The sequence below is a fragment of the Leucopleurus acutus genome (assembly GCF_964270905.1).
Source record: "Leucopleurus acutus genome assembly, chromosome: 16".
Classification (NCBI taxonomy): Eukaryota; Metazoa; Chordata; class Mammalia; order Artiodactyla; family Delphinidae; genus Leucopleurus; species Leucopleurus acutus.
In genome coordinates this window covers 1,261,373-1,281,583 of record NC_139158.1, presented here as the reverse complement: position 1 = coordinate 1,281,583, position 20,211 = coordinate 1,261,373, and the positions used below count along the sequence as shown (strand labels likewise).

General features: G+C 54.2%; 1 protein-coding gene across 1 annotated transcript in view; it reads left to right on the top strand.

Moving 5' to 3' along the window:
• MAD1L1 (mitotic arrest deficient 1 like 1) overlaps positions 1 to 20,211 on the top strand; it is a 318,780-nt gene that overhangs the window by 222,359 nt on the left and 76,210 nt on the right. Inside the window, exon 15 of the mRNA XM_082856688.1 lies at positions 11,540 to 11,630. Coding sequence (XP_082712814.1) covers positions 11,540 to 11,630 — 91 coding nt within the window. The remainder of the gene's footprint in view (positions 1 to 11,539; positions 11,631 to 20,211) is intronic.

Below are 20,211 nucleotides of genomic sequence, written 5' to 3'. Positions count from 1 at the left end.
GAAGCTCGACGGTGCTTGGGCTGTCTTGTACCTAGGATTCCGACGCCTTATGGTTTTGAAAGTGGGGACAGTTCCCCCTCCAGCAGCAGTAGTAACAATCGTGCCAAAGCAGCGGACGTTCCCCCAGTGCTTTCTGTGTGTCAGTCTCCGCACCCCGTGCTTTCTCTGCATTAGCCTACGGATTCTTAGGGATTTAAATCCCGAAGAGGGATTTAAAAATACCTGTGTCACTGAGGCATACTCTGCATACAGCAGGATGCGTCCCTTTTAATGTCCAGTGTCGCGAGGGTGAGGTACCCAGGGGTGGAGCTGTGGTAGTCGTCCACCCAGAAGGCAGGTCTCAGACAGTGTGTTGTCTTTGGAGAAGCCCAAAACCATGATTAAACCAAATAAAAGCCAGTCTGCTTTTGATGGTCTCCGTGCTCCTGCAGTTGTGCAGAATGGCGGTAGTAAAGTGCTCCTCAGCCGCCTCAGCAGACGCCACAGTCACACTGACAAGCAAGTGTTCACGCTTGTTGTCACCGTCACAATACGGCACGGACTGTATCCTAGGAGACCCTTTATTTTTTACTGTTAACGTTATCATGTAGCAAAATGGTCTCTCTCTTGGTGTACAATTCTGTGAATGTTAATTACTTACCCCCTAATCAGAGCATAAAATAATTTCATCACTTCAAAACCCTCCTCACGCCGTCAGTTTACAGTCGCCCACCTGCTTACCCATAATCCCCTGGCGGCCACTGATCTGCTCTCCACCCTACAGCTTTCATTTTTTCTCAGTGATGTCCTATCAATGAAATCCTACAACTTGTAGTCTTGTGAGACCGGCTTCTTTCACTCAGCATAAGTGAGATTCATCCAAGATGTTGCCTGCATAAAGTTCATTCCTTTCTGAGTACCGTAGCTTTCGACCACGTTTTGGAACCAGGAGGTATGAGTTTTCCAGCTTCGTTGTCCTTTTCCAAGATCGTTTTGATTTCTCTGACATCTTAACATCAATATTAAGTCTTCCAATTCATGAACATGGAATGTCTCCCCATTTATTTGGTTTTTCTTCCATTTCTATTAGCAATCTTTTGCAGTTTTCGGTGTACAGATCTTATACCTCCCTGGGTAAATTGATTCCTAAGTAGTTCGTTCTCTTTGATGCTCTTGTAAATGGAATTATTTTCTTAGATTTGTTTTTCACATTGTTCATTTCCACTGTATAGAAATATAACTGATTTTTATTTATATTGAAATATATTCATCATTCCAGCTAAAGGTTTGTCGACTTTGTCGATCTTTTCAAATAACCAGCTTTTGGTATTGTTGATTTTCTTACTGGTTTTCTGTTCTCTGTGTCATTTGTCTCTAATCTTTATTATTCTCTCCCTTCTACCACCTTTGAGTTCAGTTTGCGCTTCCTTTTCTAGTTTCTTAAGGTGTACAGTTAGGTTATCGATTTGAGATCCTCCTTTTTTAATGTAGGCGTTTAAGGCTACCAGTTCCCCCAGAACACTGTGCTTCCACTGTTGTCCTGTGTGTTGTTTTGTTTTATTTCCTCCAGGTATTTTCTGATTTCCTTGTGATTTCTTCTCTTATCTGTTGGTTGTTTAAGGGTCTGTTGTTTAGTGTTCACGTATTTGTTTTCCAGTTTTCCTTCTATTATTGGGTTTTACTTTCAGCCCGTTGAGTTAATTCCATGAGATCAATAAATTTAACTTCTAAGACTTGTTTTGTAGCCTACCATATGTAGTCTTTTCTGGAGAGTATCCGTGTGCACCCTGCAAGAATGTGTCCTCCGCTGTCGGGTCTAGTTGATTTACAGGTTCCCAAGCGCCCTGCGTCCTTGTTGTCGTTGCTTCTTTTCATAGCTGGGTAATAGTCCACTGATGGACATGCCGCAGCTGTAAAAAATGCATCCATTCGCTTGTTGACGGGTATCTGTGTTGTTTTCAGCTCCGGGCAGTTGTGACTAGGACTGCTGTAAACATCCACGTGAGGGCTGTGTGTGGGCACAAGTTTCCATTTCTCCAGGGTAGACACGCAGGAGTGGAATTTCTAAGGAATGCATGAAGTGCATGTTTGGCTTTGGAAAGTGGTTTGCTGGGTGCTTGAACAGAATTGTGTGAGAGTTTGGGTGCCTCCTTGTCAGCGCTTGCTATAGTCAATATTCCTATTTTAGCCCTTCTGCTGAGCGTGTAGTGCATCTCACCATGGTTTTCTACTTGTATTTCCCAAGTGGCTACTGATGTTGAATACCTTTTCATGTGCTTAGTTGCAACCTGTTTAACCTTTTTAGTGAGGTATCTGTTCAGATATCTCACCTGTCTTTTACCCAGCTGTTTTTTGGTTGTTGTTTTGTTTTTTAACCTATTGTTGAATTTTGCAAATTCTTTATATATATTGGATACGTATTTGTCAAATATGTGGTTCGCAAATATTTTCTCTTAGTCTGTACTTCATTTTCATTATCTTACCAATGTCTTAAAACAAAAGTTTTAAATTTTGAAAAAGTCCAATTTATCAAGTTTTAGATGTTGAGTCTGAAAACTCGTTGCCTAGCCTTGAGTACCAAAGGCGTTATCCTATGTTTATTTCTTAAAATTTTCTAGTTTCACATTTTACATTTAAGTTTCTGATCCATGTTCAGTTAAATTTTGCGTAAGATGTGAGGTTTAGGTGAAGATTTACTTTTATTTTTGCCTAAAGAAGTTTAACTGCTTCAGGACAATGTATGGTAAAGGCTGTCCTTCCTTCATTGAATTGCCTTTTTATGCCTTTGTCAAAAATCAGTTGGGCGTATTTCTCTCTCTTCCTGGATTCTCCGTTTTGCTGTATTGATCTAAGTGTTTATCCCATCACCACTGTCTTGACTACTGGTAGCCTTGGGGTAAGTTTTTAAAATCTGGTAGTGTGACTCCTCCGATTTCATTCTTCTTTTTCAGAGTTGTTTTAGCTATTCTAGTTCCTTTGACTTGTCATATAAATTTTAGAATTGGTTTGTCTATATCTACCCCAAAAAAATCCTGCTGGGGTTTTATTGGCATTGAGTTAAATCTTTACGTCAGTTTGGGAAGAATTGACATTCTCCTTATGTTGGGTCTTCCATTCCGTGAACACAATACGTATCTATTTATTTACATCTTTGATTTTTCATCAGCATTTTGTATTTTCAGTATACAGGCTCTGCATGTTTTATTAGATTTATACCTAAGTATGCCTTGTTATATCAGTTGTAAATTTTGTTTTATGTTGCCTTACTATTATATAGAAATGATTGATTTCTGAGTTGTTCATCTTGTACCCTGCACCTTAACCGAATTTACTTATCAGTTCTATGAGGGTTTTTTTGGTCTTTATTTTTGGTTGGTTCCTTGGGATTTTCCTGGGCAGGTACCCTTATCTGTACCTTGTCTACATCGGTTTTATATCTTCTGTGAGTGGGATGCCTTTGGTTAAGACTTGCAGGCTGGCGTTGGGGTGAGGAGGGCAGACATCTCCGCCTTGTTGCTGGTCTTGGAGGAGCACCTAGTCTTTCACCGTTAGTTAGCTGTAGGTTTTTTTGTAGATGTATCAGGATGTAGCAGTTCCCTTCTATTCTTGATTTGACTTTGATTCTTATAAAAGTTTATCATGAGTAGATGTTGAATGTTGTCAAATCCTTTCTTTTCCCTTGAATAGATTGATACGATTGTGTGTTTTTTCTTCTTTAAACCGTCAATATGGTAGATTACATTGATTTACTTTTCAGTGTTGAGCCAGCCTGACATCACGAGGTAAACCCCCCTTGGCTGTCATGTAATGTTCTTATGTACTGCTGGATTCAGCTTGCCAGTGCTTTGTTGATGATTTTTGGTCCATTTGTGAGGGATACTGGTCTGTGGGCTTCGTCTGTTGTTCTGTCCTTTTCTGGCTCTGTCTGAGCGTAATGCTGGCCTCGTGCAGCAAGCCGGGAAGTGCTCCTCGTCTCTTCTGGAAGAGACTGTGAAACCGCGTAGGCCTGGGTGTTTCCGTTGTGGAAGGTCTTTAGAAGGGTCGGGTGGCGGGTGCCTTGTCGGGCGGTGTGGCTGGACCGAGGGCAGCTGTCCGTGTGGACGTGCTCCCGCGGAGCCTCCCGCTCCTGGTGCTGCCGCTCGGCCTCGTCTCGATTCTTCCCTTTGCCGGTCTCGCTGGAGCTTTACAATTTAATGGGCCTTTTCAAAGGAACAATGAGATTGTGGACACACAATCGTATCAGTCTATTCAAGGAAAAAGAAAGGATTTGACAGAATTCAACATCTACTCGTGATAAACTTTTATAAGAATCAAAGTCAATAAGAATCAAAGTCAATAATGTGTTCATTCTTCTCGTTGTTTTTGTGTCTCAGTTTCGCTGATTTCCGCTCTTTATTATTTCCCTCCGTCTTCTTGCTTTGGCTGTATTTTTCCCCTTTTTTTCTAGTTTCTTAAGGGCAGAAGCTTAGATTGCTGATTTGAGATCTCTCTTGTTTTCTAATATAAGCGTTTAAGGCTACAGATCTTTTCTAGGCACTGCTTCAGCTGCATCCCACACTTGCGATCTGTCGTGGTCTCATTTTCATTCAGTCAGGTTGTATGGTTTTCCGTTTCTTTAATTTGCTAAGGTTTGTTAAGTGCCCCAGGAACATGCTGTGTCTTGGAGAATGCTTTATCTGTACTTGAGAAGAATGAGTATCCTGTTGCATTGGGTGGTATGTTCTGTAAGTTCCTGTTAGATCCCATCGGTTGACAGTGTTGTTCAGTCCTGTGTGTCTTTGCTTGTCTTCTGTCCACAGTTCTAACTCCTTAGCAGGAAGCTTTGAAATCTCCACCCATACTTGTGGGTTTGTCTGTTTTTCCTTCCAGGTCCGTCATTTTTCGCTTCATGTATTTTGAAGCTCTGCTTTTAGGGGCGTGTTCATTTAGAGTTATTGTGTCTTCTTGGTGAATAAACCGTTTTACATGTTTGTCATTCCTCTTTTTTGGGGTGGCCACTGTCTGGTTATCTCCTCTGAAGTCTCCTTTGTCCGGTGTTAATACAGCCACCCCAGCGTCATTCTTCCTTCCCTCCCTCCTTTCTTTCCCTTCTTTCTTGCCAGCTGTTCACTTCGGAACGATTGCTGGCTTACAGGAGAGGCGCCCAGATGGTACAGCGCGCCTCACACGCTGCTCACCTTTGTCCCTCATCATCAACATCTTCGTCTCCCTGGTGCGTTTGTCACAGTCAAGTCACAGTCAACTGGTCTGCGGCCTGCGTTCGGCCGTTCGTTCACCCAGCAGCGTCCAGCCCAGGCCCCCACCTTGGTCTCAGCCATCGTCCCCCCGCCTCCCCCGCTCTCTGCCAGTTTCTCGGTCTTTGTTTTCCGCGACCTTGGCCGTACCAGCATCCCCAGCCCACGTTTGTCTGACGTGTTCTGCGACGAGGCTGACGTGTGGCTTTTGGGAAGATGCTGGGGTTTGGGGTTTCATGCCTTCTCATCGCATCAGATCCGGGGTACGTACTGTTAACAGTTCCTGCTTCACTTTCATTTCACCTTCTGTCGTCAACAGTCAGGAGGGACCAGGACACTCTCTCAGCACCGTGCTCAGCAGTCTTCAGCGTTCCGCCTTCCGCAGAACCTCTGTGACCTAGTGACGCGGCCCTGCCCTCCACTCTCACCACAGTCGCCCTCAGTGTCCTTGTTTCCGGCAGCCGCCTCCCGCCCCGCCCAGCCTCTGCCCAGGAGCCTGTCCGTCCGCACGTTTTCTACGTGTCTGTTACGGCAGCACCTTCTCGGTGGCTTATACAGCACACTTACTTTCTCACGGTTCTGGAGGCCTGGAGCCTGAGATCAGGGTGTTGGCAAGTCTGGTTTCCCCTGAGGCCTCCCTCTTAGCCTGCTGACGCCTTCTCGCCGACCCCACCCCGAGGGCCCCACCCCGCCCCGGCCTCGTCTGACCCATCGCCCTCCAGAGGCCCACCTCCAAATATCACACCCGGGGTTGGGCTCCAACGTGGGAATCTGGGGGACCCAGACATTCAGTCTGTAGCAGGGCACCCCCCTCCTCGTACGAGCGGCTCCAGAGCTGGTGCGGTCCGTCTCCCCACGCTCGAGCCTCTGCTGCAGGCGCAGGACAGGGCCAGCGATGCCTGCGGTGAGCCCGATGCTGGGGACACAGAGCAGACCGTCCGACAGAGGGGACGGCCAGGCCCACGGGGACAGAGCAGCTGTAGAGCCCTGAGCAGGCGGTCGGGGAGGAGGCCAGCAGGCAGGGTGTGGGGCCCGGGACCAGAGGGCGGTCAGCCTGGGCGAGTGGCCTCCCAGCCCAGCTGCTCTTTGCTCAGCTGCGCCTCTAGTTCCGCCCGCTGTCCCCTCCAGCACCGGGAGCCTGACCCCTGGCACCCTACCCCCGCTACCCTGGGTTTTAGTTCTGCAAAAACAATCATTCTTCCCTCAGAAGTTTTCCAGGGTAGTTGGTACATTCATTGCAAATGTTTTTTTAGGGAAGATAACAAACACCCCTCTCTCGCTGATTTCTCCTGACACACGCGCACGTGCACACACGCGCGCGCACACACGCGCCTGCTTTGATTGGCTTCGTCTTCTCGAGAAATGATCTGGGATGTCATCCAGTTTATGTAATACCCTCCGTGTTTAAAAAACTTGGAGTGAGTCAATTTCAGGACACTTAACGCCAGACCTGATTGCTTTGAACAGTTTGAAGGCAGACCAGCGTTCTGAGATTTGAACAAACACGCACACACACTCATTCATTCGTCCTCTCCCCCGCCCCCTCGGTGAGATAACAGTTCGCCTCAAAGGAGGACAAGGAGGAGAAAGCGCCCGTTTTTAAGATGCACGACTAGTGCTGTTGACGTGGTTTGCTCTCCGACAGCTGGGATGGGTTCTAGCTCGCCGCTTATTAGGAAGTCTGCTGGCGCGTACGTGTGCTTATTTGAGTTTAGACCGGAGAACTTTCGCTCACAAGCCTTCAGAATCCATAATACCTGTTTTAAGAGGGGCCTTGCGGGGCTCACACAGCCTGTCCCTGAGATGCAGAGTCCTTCTCCGGAAGCGGCTTGCTGGCGGTGGCCTGGGCACTGACCACCACCTCCCCCCCAAGCTCACGGGGATGCCTCACCGGGGCCGGGCGGGTCACACCTCCGAGTCGTCCCTCGGAGAAGCACTGACCTAGAGGGTAAGGGCATCGGCCCTGGAGCCCGACTACCGGGCTCCCTAGCCTGGGTACCGGATGGGCCGCTTCCCTGCGGTCACTTAACCTCTGTGAGCCTCAGGTTCCCCTGTGAAAACTAGGGGATGGCATGCGAGCTGTGCGGGGCACTGGCCTCACTGGGCGCCAGAGACTCTTCCTCAGTTCCCTGTGATGCTCGCAGCCCTGCCCGCACCTGCAGCTCAGCACTGCTCGGGCACTTCTGCGAGGGACAGGGTGACCTGTCAAAGGCATGGGTGCAGCGTGTGTCCTCACAGTTGCAGGCTGCGCATGTTAAGTGTACAACTGGATGTATTCTCTCTCTCTCTGTCTCTCTCTCTCTCACACGCACGCGCACGCACACGCACACACCCATGGAACCATTACCACACCCAAGATAGTGGGCCTGCCCTTCGCCCCCAAACGTTCCCTCTTGCTCGATTATAACCCTGCCTCCCCCTCCTCCCCTCCGCCACCCCCAGGCAGCTGGTACGAGTCTGCTTTGAAGCACCGGGTGGCGGTGGGCATGTCACGAAGCTGTGTGTTACGGGAGCCGTGCAGGGTGTACTCTGGCCTCTCTCTGAGCCTAGTTGTCTTGAGACAGCACGTGTGTGTCCCAGCGGTTTGCCCTTTCTCTCTGCTGAGCCTTATTCCCCTGTGCGCATACACCACTGTTCGCTCACGTACGCCCTTGCTGGTGGACGTCTGGTTTGCCCCAAGTTTTGGCTGTGGGAATGAAGCTACTTTGTGTTACACACCGAGTCCTTGTGTCCTTTCTTTTCTCCCGGAGGAACACTGCAGCGGGGGATGGCTGGTAGTTGCGTGAGTAACTCTTTAAGAAGCTGTCTTCCAGAGTGGTTGTACTGTTTCACGTTCCCGCTGCCGGTGGACGGGAGGTGTGGCTTCTCCTCACCAGCACTTGGTGTGGTTGGTCCTCCCCATTTTAATCCTTCTGGTAGATGCGAGGTGGCGTCTCACTGTGGTTTAAGCTTTTGTGTCCCTATTGACTAACGATGTTGGGCACCTTTTCACGTGCTTGTCATTGTATATCTTCTTTGGTAAAATGCTCCAACTTTTGTCCATTTTTTATTTGATTACTTATTGGCTTGTTGTTGAGTTTGTAGAGTCCTTTATACAATCTGGATACGAGTCCTTTATCAGATATTGGCAAATCTTTTCTCCCATTCTGTAGCTTGTCTTTTCATTCTCTTCATGAAGTCTTTTTTTTGGTACGCGGGCCTCTCCCCGCTGTGGCCTCTCCCGTTGCGGAGCGCCTCCTGATGTGCAGGCTCAGCGGCCATGGCTCACGGGCCCAGCCGCTCTGCGGCATGTGGGATCCTCCTGGACCGGGGCACGAACCCGTGTCCCCTGCCTCGGCAGGCGGACTCTCAACCACTGCGCCACCAGGGAAGCCCTGAAGCTCTTTTATTAGTGCACGAATGTTTCAGATTGTTCTGTTCTCTTGGTCAGTTGACCTCTTTACATTATTCTGTTGGTGTCTTCATGGTGAAAGTGCCTTTTTGTTGGTGGCGTATGATTAATTGGGTGCTGCTTTTTCATACGTTTTGATGGTCTCTCCACCTTTTAATTGGGGTGTTTAGACCATTTACATTTAATGTGGTTATTGTACGGTTAGGTTTGATCTTGTCATCTTATTTTCTTTGCTGCTTTCCCTGTCTCTTCATTCCCATTTGCCTGTTTTTCTGGCTTCTTTTGAATTGCTTGGGTGTTTTGGGGTTTTTTGTTTTTGTTTTTTTTTTTTTTTGTGGTACGCGGGCCTGTCACTGCTGTGGCCTCTCCCGTTGCGGAGCACAGGCTCCGGACACGCAGGCCCAGCGGCCATGGCTCACGGGCCCAGCCGCTCCGCGGCACGTGGGATCTTCCCGGACTGGGGCACGAAGCCGCGTCCCCTGCATCGGCAGGCGGACTCTCAACCACTGCGCCACCAGGGAAGCCCCACTTGGGTGTTTTTTATGATACCATTTTATTTCCTTTTTTGGCTGTTTGGTTGTAACTCTTTGTTTTTTTTTATTTTAGGGGTTGCTCTGAGGTTTTTAATACACATCTTTCACTCATCACCGTCTCCCTTCAGGTGATACTATACCTTTTCACATATATAATATAACCTCACAGCTGTGTGTGTCTGTTTATGCAGCCTTCGTGCTGTTGCTGTCATAAAGTTTACGTAATGTTTATGTCTGGAAACCCCGATATGTCTTTTATTAGTTTTGTTTAAACAGTCAACCTCTCTTAAAAATAGTAATTTAAATATTTCTAAAGGATGTAAATAATATGAAAAGCCATACTTCTGCCCCCGTAGCTAAGATTTCCGTTGCTCCTCACGCCTTTGTGCGGCTTCCCCTTCCCTCCTGCCTGAGGATTTCCCTTGACGCTTCCTGTAGAGCAGGCCTGCTGGTGATAAATCCTTTGGTTTTGTATGTCTGAGAACATCTTGATTTCGCTTTTGTTTTCTGAAAGCTATTTTCAGTGGGAATAGAATTCTCGCTTGACATTTTTTCATTTCTTCTGGTATTTTAAGGACTTCTCTCCTTTCTCGCTTGCAGTGTCTCTGCTGAGGGAGCTGCTCTGCTCCTCTGTGGGTAGCACTTCCGTTCTGCGGCTGCCTGTGGGATTTCTTTATCACTGGTTTGGAGCAGCCAGATCGTTTGTGCACTGGGGCTGTTTTCTTCATGTTTCTTGTGCCCGGGTTTGTGCAGCTTCTTGGGTCTGTGTCTTTATAATTTCGTCACATTTGGAACCTTCTTGCAGTATTTTTCTGTCCCATCCCCACCACCACCACCGCCGCCGCCACCGCAGGGACTCTAGTTACATGTAAATTCACCTTCGTGAAGTTGCCCCGCCGCTCAGCAATGCTCCTTTTAGTTTTAAAGATCGATTTTCCTCTCTGTCTGCTACCGTGGGTAGTTTGTATTGCTGTGTCTTCAAGTGCACTAGACTCTTGTCCTGCAGAGTCTAGTCCATCATTAATATCATCCAGGACTTTTCATCTCAGACATTGCAGCTTCCACCTCTAGGAATTCGACTTTTCTTGTTTATATCTTCCATACCTGTCCTTAACTGCTGAACAGTGGACTGTTATTCCTTTGTTCCAATAGCTTTTAATAACTGTTTCAGTGTCCTTAGGTGCTGATTTCATGTCTGTGCGGTTACCCTGCACGGGTAATGTCTGTGCGGTTACCCTGCACGGGCGATGTCTATGCGGTTACCCTGCACGGGCGATGTCTGTGCGGTTACCCTGCACACGTGATGTCTGTGCGGTTACCCTGCACGGGCGATGTCTGTGCGGTTACCCTGCACGGGCGATGTCTGTGCGGTTACCCTGCACGGGCGATGTCTGTGCGGTTACTCTGCACGGGCAGGTTATTCTCTTCATTGTGGGTCAGTTTTCCTGCTTAACGCCCAGTAATCTTTGATTGGAGGGCAGGCATTGTGAGTTTTAGGTTGCTGGGTTCTGAACGTTTCTGTGCTTGTATAAATCTTGCTGAGCGTTTTTCAGGGATGCACTTAGGTTTCTCGGGAAGAGTTTGGTCCTCTCAGATCTCGCCATTGTGATTTGCTGGGCCAGCCTGGAGCAGGTACCTCCCATTCCCGAGCCAAGACCTTCCTGAATTACCCATGAAGCGTGAGTTTTCCATTCTGGCTGGTGGAAAAGGCTCTGTTCCTTACCCTGTGTCAGTGCTGGCCACTGCTTCCTTGGCATTTTTTAATTTTAAATCATATGAACATGGTTGCTATAAAAAAAAATAAATTTAAAAAGGAAGACAAAAATCGGCGCCTTCTTACGATGAGCTGCAACCTACCTGCATGGCTGCTTCGGCCACTGGCCTTGCTTGACCTCTGGGCCTTTGGGGTAAGAGCCTCCTTCTGCACCTCGTCCGGGTGGTCCCACAGCCTCCAGCCACCAGCTGTGTCCACAGTGCACATAGAGCTTCCCTGTCTTTTCGTCGTGCCTGGAGACTCTCTCTACAGGTCGTTCTCTTGACTCTCGCGACCCCTCCGGTGCGCGGTCACACTTGTGGGGGTGGACTGGTGGGCACAGGACACGTGCAGGCCCACCATGCCACCCGCTAGTTCTCCTCCCTGCTCCCTTCCGGTCGGTCGTGGTCAGCGAGGGCCCCACCTCTGCCCGCGGCAGAAGCTTCCGCACCGGAAGAGACGCCTTGGCTGCGCTGCCCCGTCCTGGGCTTGTGTATTAGAGTTTTTCCTTAACGTCATCTCTTCATGTCACATCTCTACAAATGTGTACTTGGCAACGGGCCTCTTAACCGTCTTGTAACCTTTCCCCTTTTCCTCCCCAGAGGGTGGGCTACAGTGGGTTCCTGTCACGAGTCTGCTCTCCTTGCAGGTTGAAGGTTGAGGAGCTGGAGGGGGAAAGGAGCCGTCTGGAGGAAGAGAAGAAGGTGCTGGAGACACAGCTGGAGCGGCTCACCCTGCAGGTGAGCTCGTCCGGGGCTTGCCCTGCCCTCCTGTTTTCTCCTGGGTTTGGCCCGAGGTTCCTGCACCCCAGCCATCCCACTTTCTAGCTGACCAGACTAGACTAAACCGGGGGCCTGTCCCCCACCCAGGCCCCTGGCTGGCCGAGAACACCCGTCCCGAGCCACCAGAAGGGACAGCCTGCCCCGGGTGGTGCTGCCCCCAGCCGCCCGCCCCGTCCGCTTTCTTGGCCTCCGTCTCGTTTTTCCCGACCGCTGGCCGCAGCGAGCCCACAGCCTGACCTGTGCGTCGCCCGTGGCGGGTGTGACGGGCGTGCCCCCTGGGAGGAGACGCCGGCAGAGGTGCTGGGCGGTTTGGGGTTTGTATCCCAGCCAGTCCGCATCTGCCTGCAGCTGGGAAGTGGGATTTGCTACTTGCACTGTTTTGCTTTTGCTTCGTTTTTCGTTTATCCTCCTGTCTGCGTTGTTCACGGCAGGAAGCCTGCAGTTACTGATCACCCAGAGCTTGGACAGGCCAGTGATTGTGCTCTTGGCATCTATAGAGGCAAATCAAATCTCCTTTTTATTCCCGATTCCTGGAGATGGGACAAGTGACAACCCTGATAAAACGAGGCTGTGAGCCGCAGCTGGGCCGTACTCCGCTCCAGGACCTGTCACCTTGTACCATTTTAATTGGGCCGCAGTCCTGCTGGGAGAGCTGGGCTGCTGGCGGATGAACCCCCGGCCGCCCGTCAGTGGTGCCGTGTCAGGGCAGGATGGGGAGTGTCTTTCTGGGTCCTTAGTTGAGCTCAGCCTGAGGTCACGGCTGGTGGCTTCCCAGGCCTCTGATTGGGGCTCAGTGAGTGCTGCCGAAATCCATGTTTCCTTTTTCCTGCTCCAGGGCTTCAAGGCCTGTCACGAGGAGCCTCAGTGGCCCTTGGTGATGGTGTCGAGGGTCAGACCAGGTGAGAGGTGCAGTGAGCACCGTCAGTGGATGTGGGGCGACGGGGCCGGCGTTGGGGGTTCCCAGCTCGAGCCTTCCTGTGTGGGAGGTTCGGGCGGGTGGTGCCCGGCCCAGTCCGCACTCCAGGGTGGGGTCAGCGACGTTGGCCGTGTCCAGCCTCCTGCGCCCCGCATGGACCTCACGCAGTGTCGGGGCCTGGCTGTGCGTCCTGGAGCCGCTCACGGCCAAGGCGGCAGGTGGCATCCGTGTCACCTTGGGGAGGGCACGGGTCAGTATCTGCACCCTGGTATGGCCTGGCTCTCGGCACGCAGGTTTCTGTCTGTGGAAGTGTGTGTGTGAGGGGGGTACCCGGCCGGCAGTGGCCACACGCAGCGCCGAGTGTGCCTGTGAGCAGCTGCCCCCGCGTGGCCGGGAGGGTGTGGCGAGTGGGTCCTGGCTTCCAGGATCCTGGGAGAGCAGTCCCGCCGCACTGGGTCTCTCCACCTGCTTCGAGCCCGGGGCCTGGTGCCGCCCCTCCAACTCTGCGGGTCACCCGGATCTGAGGCAGCAGCAAGCAGAGGCTCCTGGGGCCTCTCCCACGTCACAGCCCCTCCTCTGTGCGGCCAGTTCCAGCCTGAGCTCCAGCAGGAGCCTCTGTCCCACGTCACAGCCCCTTCTCCGTGCGGCCAGTTCCAGCCTGAGCTCCAGCAGGAGCCTCTGTCCCACGTCACAGCCCTTCCTCCCACGTCACAGCCCTTCCTCCGTGCGGCCAGTTCCAGCCTGAGCTCCAGCAGGAGCCTCTGTCCCACGTCACAGCCCTTCCTCCGTGCGGCCAGTTCCAGCCTGAGCTCCAGCAGGAGCCTCTGTCCCACGTCACAACCCCTTCTCCGTGTGGCCAGTTCCAGCCTGAGCTCCAGCAGGCTCTCAGGAGCAGCCCCGCCCCGGCACAGGGCTCGCTTCAGAAAGGTCCTTGTGATGACGGGGGCCGAGTCCTGTCTCCTGACTCACCATCTCAGTCACAGGGGCCACAGGCCTCTGCTCCGTGGGCCCTGGGTTTTCTCCTTAGGCCTCCTGTATCTGTGCCCACCCACACTCCTGGGGGACGTCCTGCTGCCCCCTTTTCACTGACGAGGAAGCTTCGCTCAGAGAGGTTCAGCACTTTAGTCACGGGCACCGAGCCCCAAGGAGCAGGGCTGGCCTTTGAACCCAGGGCCGTTGTCTCCTGAGCCGCACGCCCGCCCCCCGTCGCCCCCAGCCTTCACACACTCCTGACCCCTCACCCCACCTTCCTGCCCTGCTCCTTGGGCTGCACCTCTGGTGGCCCGGCCGCCATTCCCAGGTGAGCGGCCTCAGCTCCGGGACCACCGGTCTCCTCCCCCACCCCGGCGCCCCCACCGCCCTGCCTGCTGCCCCTGGCCTGGGTCCGTCGTATGATGCTCTGGGGCGAGGAGAGGCGTACGCCCCCAAGGCTGAGCGGACGGGTCACCCCCGTCGCAGCGACAGTTCTTGTCTGACCGTGCCGCCAGAGAGGCAGAGTTTGCCCCACCGCCGTCCAGCCTGGGCGGAGCGTCCGTGGGCAGGCCCTGCCCAGGAGGCAGGGAAACGGGCGGATTTGGCCCTGGAAGGAGGATGCCCACCTGCACCCTGACCCCTCAGGGCAGACAGGGAAACCACTGGGCGTCCTGGTCCTGGTGGATTGGACCGAGAAGACCTCATGTCTGGCTCAGGGAGCCCCCGCCAGGTGGCGCTGAGATGGGCCTGAAGGGGACCTGGGCTTGTGGAAACCGCGGAGATGTAGGTGGTGCCCTGGGGGCACCGGCATCCGAGTCTGTAGACCTCACCTGGAATCCTGCCCCTCAGCTGGGTGGTCTCGGGCATGTCGTGCTTTGCCACCCGAGTCCCCAGCACATCCTTTATAAAATCGGGGATGATGCGCCCACGTGGGGGTTACCAGGAGGTCACAGGCCACGTCTGACCACACCATCGTGAGACCAAGACCTTGTCCCCTTCACCTCGGTCCCCGGGCCGTGGAGGCAGCAGGAGAGGGCAGCACAACCCTCCAGGTGGCCTGGCTGCCCCCAGGCCCCACTTCATCTGTGCGACCGCAGAACCGCGGCTTCATGGCCTGGGCAGAGTGGGAGGACACGGGCGGAGGGGCCCAATTAGCGTGTAGCTCCCCCGGCTGTGTGTTCATCCGCGGTGCTGCCGGTGTAATCCTTAGGCAGGTCTCCTCTCCTCTCTCCCCCTGGAGGCGTCTGCAAGTTGGGCTGCTTCAAGGAAGATTGATTGAAATCCACGGCAGTTTGACTTAATTGGGAACATATGCTTGGAGAGGGAGCTCGACTAGTTAGAACTTTTTGTAATTAGTTCACAGCTGGTTGGTGAGGCAACCGCGCCGGTTACCGCTCAGAGCTGAGTGCACGCCTGCCGGCCTGTGCCCACTCAGTGCCTGGCGGGCCGGGAGGGGAGGCTCCTGGGCCCTCCGCCTGTGGTGCGCGGCCTGTCTGGGTCTTTCTGGGGGCCCTTGGCTACTCCCACCTCATCTATCCTAAGGTAGCCAGCCGTCAGGGAGACGAGGCCCCCGTGTAGAGATGGGGAAACTGAGGCCACAGCTAGCCGTTTAGTAGAGGCAGAGTGCCCTTCGGTAAAGACTGAACTTGGGCAAACCAGCTGGGACTCTGGGCCCGAAGCAGACTCAGGGAACACACTCCCTGTGCCCCCCGGACCTTTCCCAGTGGTCCTGGTGGGCATAGGGCACTGCCCGGGCGCGCCCACCCCTCCCGCCCTCGGTCGTCCCTCTTCTTAGCGGTTGGGCACTGGGCCTGGTGTTGGCTCTGTCCCTCCCCAGCCGTGGCCCTGGTCTCAGTCTGCTCGCCTGGACGTGGAGCTGACCCCACCCCCCTGCAGGCTGTCATGGGGAACGTGGTAACGTGCCCGGCACAGAAGCACCGCCGCTGCCTCTGTCGCCACTCTTACCTTGATGATGCCACACGGTTGTCCATGTTTAGCTTCTCGTGGGCCACGTTTGGGGCTGTCAAGGCAATGAGCCGCCTGGCGCTCCCGGGGTGCAGTCCTGAGGGCTAGACGCGTGGCAGCTCTGGGCCTGGCAGACGCTCGTGCCCCCGGCAGTGGCCCCTCTGGTGAGGAGCGAGCTTCGCGTGGAGGGGGGTGAGGTTGGTCCCCCTGGCTCGCCCTGGGTCCCGGGTGGTGGAGCCGGCATGCAAACTCAGCCCTACCGGTTCCCCCATCGTGTTACGAACAAACCGTCAAACGCACGGCAAAGTTTGAAGAGTTTTACAGTAAACACCCATGCGTCCCCCCAGGTCCTGCTGCACACACTCTCCTGTGGCTGCTGTGTGACGCAGCACCTCTCTACCCCTTCCACCCACCAGTACTTTCTCTTTTCTTAACGCATTTTAAAGAAAATTGCAAACATCTGTACCTCTAAATGCTTCAGCATGCACGTAATTAAGCAGAATTCATCTCTGCGCTTTGTGCCCCCGTCCCACTGTCCCTCGGAGGCCGTGGGAGGAGCCCCTGCACCGGAGCCTCCCCTCCCAGCTCCCGCGCTGCCTGCTTCCGTCCCGCGGGTGGGGCTGCCCCACCGCCAGCCTGTGGCTCTGCTCAGCCCAGTGACATTTCAGATGAGTGTCTCCTTTTGGAAATGGAGTGGGGTGGAAAATAGCCAGGTTCCCTGTGATCAGGAAGCTCGCGGTGCCCATGGAGCCTGCCCTGCTCCCGTCCCTGCGTCACCAGGCAGAGCGCTGTCTAATCACAGAGTCTACCAGCCTCCGCGTCCTTCCCTTTTCCGGAATGTGGGGGGGCGGCAGGGAGCGGCCTTCACGGCTCTTGACACCTCATTGCCCTCGCCCCCGGGCCCCCGGCCCACTCGCCGCACCGCAGACCCCCTGAGCCCCGCTGGCTCCCCGACCTGCAGGTTCGCCCTGCCCAGCCCGCACCTGGGGGGCAAACTAGTCAGTCCTTGGACCTCAGTTCCCTCCCCCACCCCACCTGTTCTCACCTGCCCTCACCTGCCAGGGAGCCCTGAGCCCAGAGCAGGCCCAGCCTCTGCTTCTCGGGACCCCTCTCGCCCTTGGGTCCTCTTGCTGCTAACCAGGGCCTTGAGCATGTCCTGCCCCCGGCGATTTCCTGATGGCCTACTGCCCATGCTTCTGGAACGTTCTCTGGGCATTGCTTCCTGGAGGGGACAGAACACTGCGGGCCATGGTGCTGGGGATGCCCGGCGAGGGCTGAGTCCCAGAGGTTGTTCCTGGTTCCAGCGAGGAAGGCTCGCTCCCTGGGACGATGTCGCCCTGAGCACCTGCCTCCTCGGCGCCGGCTGAGCGGCCAGAGGGCAGGGGTGTGGGCTGGGCGGCGCCGGCGGCGGCCACAGCGCGGGCAGCACTGATGTTGCCACACACACCACCCCCTCCCGCTGGCTGTAACTTGGTCACGGCTCCTTGCTGACTGCACGCGTGGGGCACCGCTGACCCTGACCCTGCCTACGTTCTCACCTAACAGCCATGGGCCCTGAGGCAGGGATGCCATTCCCACTGAGCAGATGGAGCCCGGGTCACAGGAGCCGCTGGTCTGCCCCACGGCGGGAGGTGACACGGTCACGTCCCCCAGCTCCAAAGACCCCAGCCCCTGCCCCAAGTTGCGCTCCAGCTCCCCAGCGGAGGCCCAGGCCTCCCTGCCCAGCAGCCCCCGTTCTGCCCTGAAAGCCTGGGCGGTCTGTGTGAGGACCACAGGGCCGGCAGCCTCCACCCCCCCAACCCCGCCCGCCCTGGTGGCGGGACCAGAGCTTCGTAGAGTCAAGACCAGGCTGCCCTCCAGCCGGCTTCCCTCCCCAGGCTCCACGACCTGCTCTGTCTGCCCCTGGGCCCTGCCCGTCTGCGGGACCCAGCTGTGGCGTCACCCCTCCTCTGGGCTGTGAGCTGAGTGCAGTGGGCGACTGCAGGGCAGAGCACCCAGGAGGTAGGCTCCAGAGGACACACGTCCAGATGTGACTTCCTGCTTCACAGACACTGGGCCCTGGGCGATGTTCACCTCCCCCCCGAGTCCCAGCTCCTTCGCGGGGAGCCCGAGGATGGAATGCCTGCCCAGGGTGGCGAGGGTCAGGCCAGTCGCGCACAGAAGGCGTCTTGTCTGGCTCCTCTCACATGGTAACTTCTTCGCACTGGTGGGTTTATTTCCCCTAATACGTATTTGTACTGCCCGCCCTCCTTTGAAGTCAAGAGTCTGATTTCAAACTGTTTCTGCAGGCTGCTTTTGTGTCTTTGAGCATTTGGGAGACTTTTCCCACCGATATGCAGGCGCTGTTTGTTTTTAACATGGTGTGTGGCGCATCACCGTGCGCGTGTGCCATGACGTATTAAACCCTGACAGTTAACGGGAACATGTTCGTGAGCAAGGCCGCGGCGAGTGCCCTACACATGGTGTCTCCAGTGTGTGCGAGTCTGTGTGTAGGAGAAGCTTCCAGAAGGGAGAGCGGGGTCAGTGGGTACCTGCATTTATTTCGGCAGCACTGCCAGACAGTCGTCTGAGGGCCAATGGGAACCGTGTGGGACGTGTCCTAGCACTACCTGTGAGGGTGCCGGTTTCCCTACAACCATCAGACTTCTAGATTTTTCTTGTCTGGTAGCTGAAATGGGGTAGTTCAGTGTAGTTTTAACCTTCAGTCTCCTTATCATAGATGAGTGAGGATTTTTAAATCTGTTTATATGTGTTAATGTCCTGGTCCATTTTTCAAATGGATTGTTGGTTCTTGTTGGTTTTTTGGAGCTCTTTGTATATTAAGGAGTGGAGTTCATTTTAAGTTGTGAATATGTTTTCCGAATTTACCATTTGTCTTTTGACTTTGTGCTGTTTTTTTACCAAGCAGAAGTTTTTGGCTTTCAAATTTATTTTATACAGATGCATTTATTGCCTTTTCCTTTTTAGCTTCTGGGTTTTTGTTCATGTCTTTACCTTTCTCGTGTCAGGGTATAAAAGAATTCTCTCATGGTTTCTTCTGATTTTCTGGTGGTTTCATTTTTTACACTTAAATCTGATTGATTTGGAATTTTGTTTTGATTCTTTACAAGGTGGGAAGCGTGATACCTACCTGTTTTTTGGAAGAGGCTCTTCCTGGGACGCCTGGACCACTTATTGAAAGCCTGTCTTTTCTCGCTGGTGTGAGGTCTGCCCCCTCGTGCGCTAGATGCCCACGTGTCAGGTCACAGCCAGGTCTCAGTGATCTCCTGCCCCTGTGACTCCTCTTTATCAGGGTTTTCCTGGCAGCTCTTGCTTATTTTTATATGAACTTTGGAATCAGCACATCCAGCTCCCCCACCAGCCAGCCTAGAGCTTGCCGGCTTTCGTGAGGAGTGGAGATGAAGGTCGGGCTCGGCGCCTCCTGGACACACCCTCCCACAAGGACGTCGCTGTGTCTTTCAGTTTGTTGGGGTCCATGTCCCCCGCGGGAACAGCTCACAGATGTGTTCACCCTGCACGTTTCTTGTCGAATCTGCTTCTCAGTGTCTTGTCTCCTTTGTTTCACCATCAGTGGGTCTTTCCTTGAGTGTCACGCATGCAGATGGGGGGCCGCCTCTGAGGGTCGTAACCTCCTTACAGTGCCACGTACACCCTGCGTCCGGCTGCACTGGGCCTGGGGTCCAGGGGTCCCAGGGCCTCGCTGCCCCGGCCCACCTTCCTCAACGTTGTATGTAAAACAAGACACGTAATGGAGGAAAAGGCCCAGCCCTCCAGCCCCCAGAGGCGGTGCCAGGCTGCTCCTGTCCATTGGAGCCGAGGCCTGAGAAAGCCAGCGCACTGCTGTGCGTCTGTGTGGAGAAATGTCCACAGGCGCGGATGGCTGTTGATTTTTTTATGCAACGAACAACGTGTCCTGAATATTAAGCCCCTTCTCGTCCCGTGGGCCTCGGGGATGCCAACTTCCTGACTCCTTGCTGGGTGCCACGGGGCCCGGGGGTGTCATCGGGCCTCAGAACCCAGACTGCAGGCCCCACCCCGAATTTGCAGACAGGTCCCACTGAGCCGCTGAATTGGGCTCTTTTCACCCTGGGACCTCCGCCGTCTGGTCCGGCCCTGCTCCACCACTGGCCGTACTCAACACATAAAAGGCTCGCGGCACAGCCAGTGGAGCCACCGCCGGCCTCGGGCCGCTGTCGCGTGCGGTCACTTCAGCCTCGGCGCTCTCGGACTTGGCCGTGATACCGCTCTTCACCCCCGTGTGGTCCTTGCAAAGTGTCTAGATGGGAAAGATACGGACCCAGCTCTTTAAAAACCCGGAAATTAGGCCTGCTGAGAAAGGATGTGTAACGGTCGTCTTCAGGCAAGTCGAGTGTTCTTACCGCTGATCATGGGGCATCACAGCTGCAGTGAGGAGGGTGGCAGGGGCTGGGGCGCACCCGCTTCTGCCCGAGGGTCCCCTCGCCGACGTGAGCCTCGCCCTCCCTGGGCAGTGCCCTCGCACAGAGGCAGGGAGGTCCTTGCAGACGGAGGACTGCGCAGCCCCCAGAGCTCCACTCAGCCGTGTACAGCTGGGCAGCCCAGCATTGGGACAGCCCCGCCCGGAAACACCCAGAGCCCCGCAGGGCAGTGCCAGGAGCAGACTGTCCTCCTGACTCTGGGCCCAGCGCTTCTCCTGCTACACCCAGC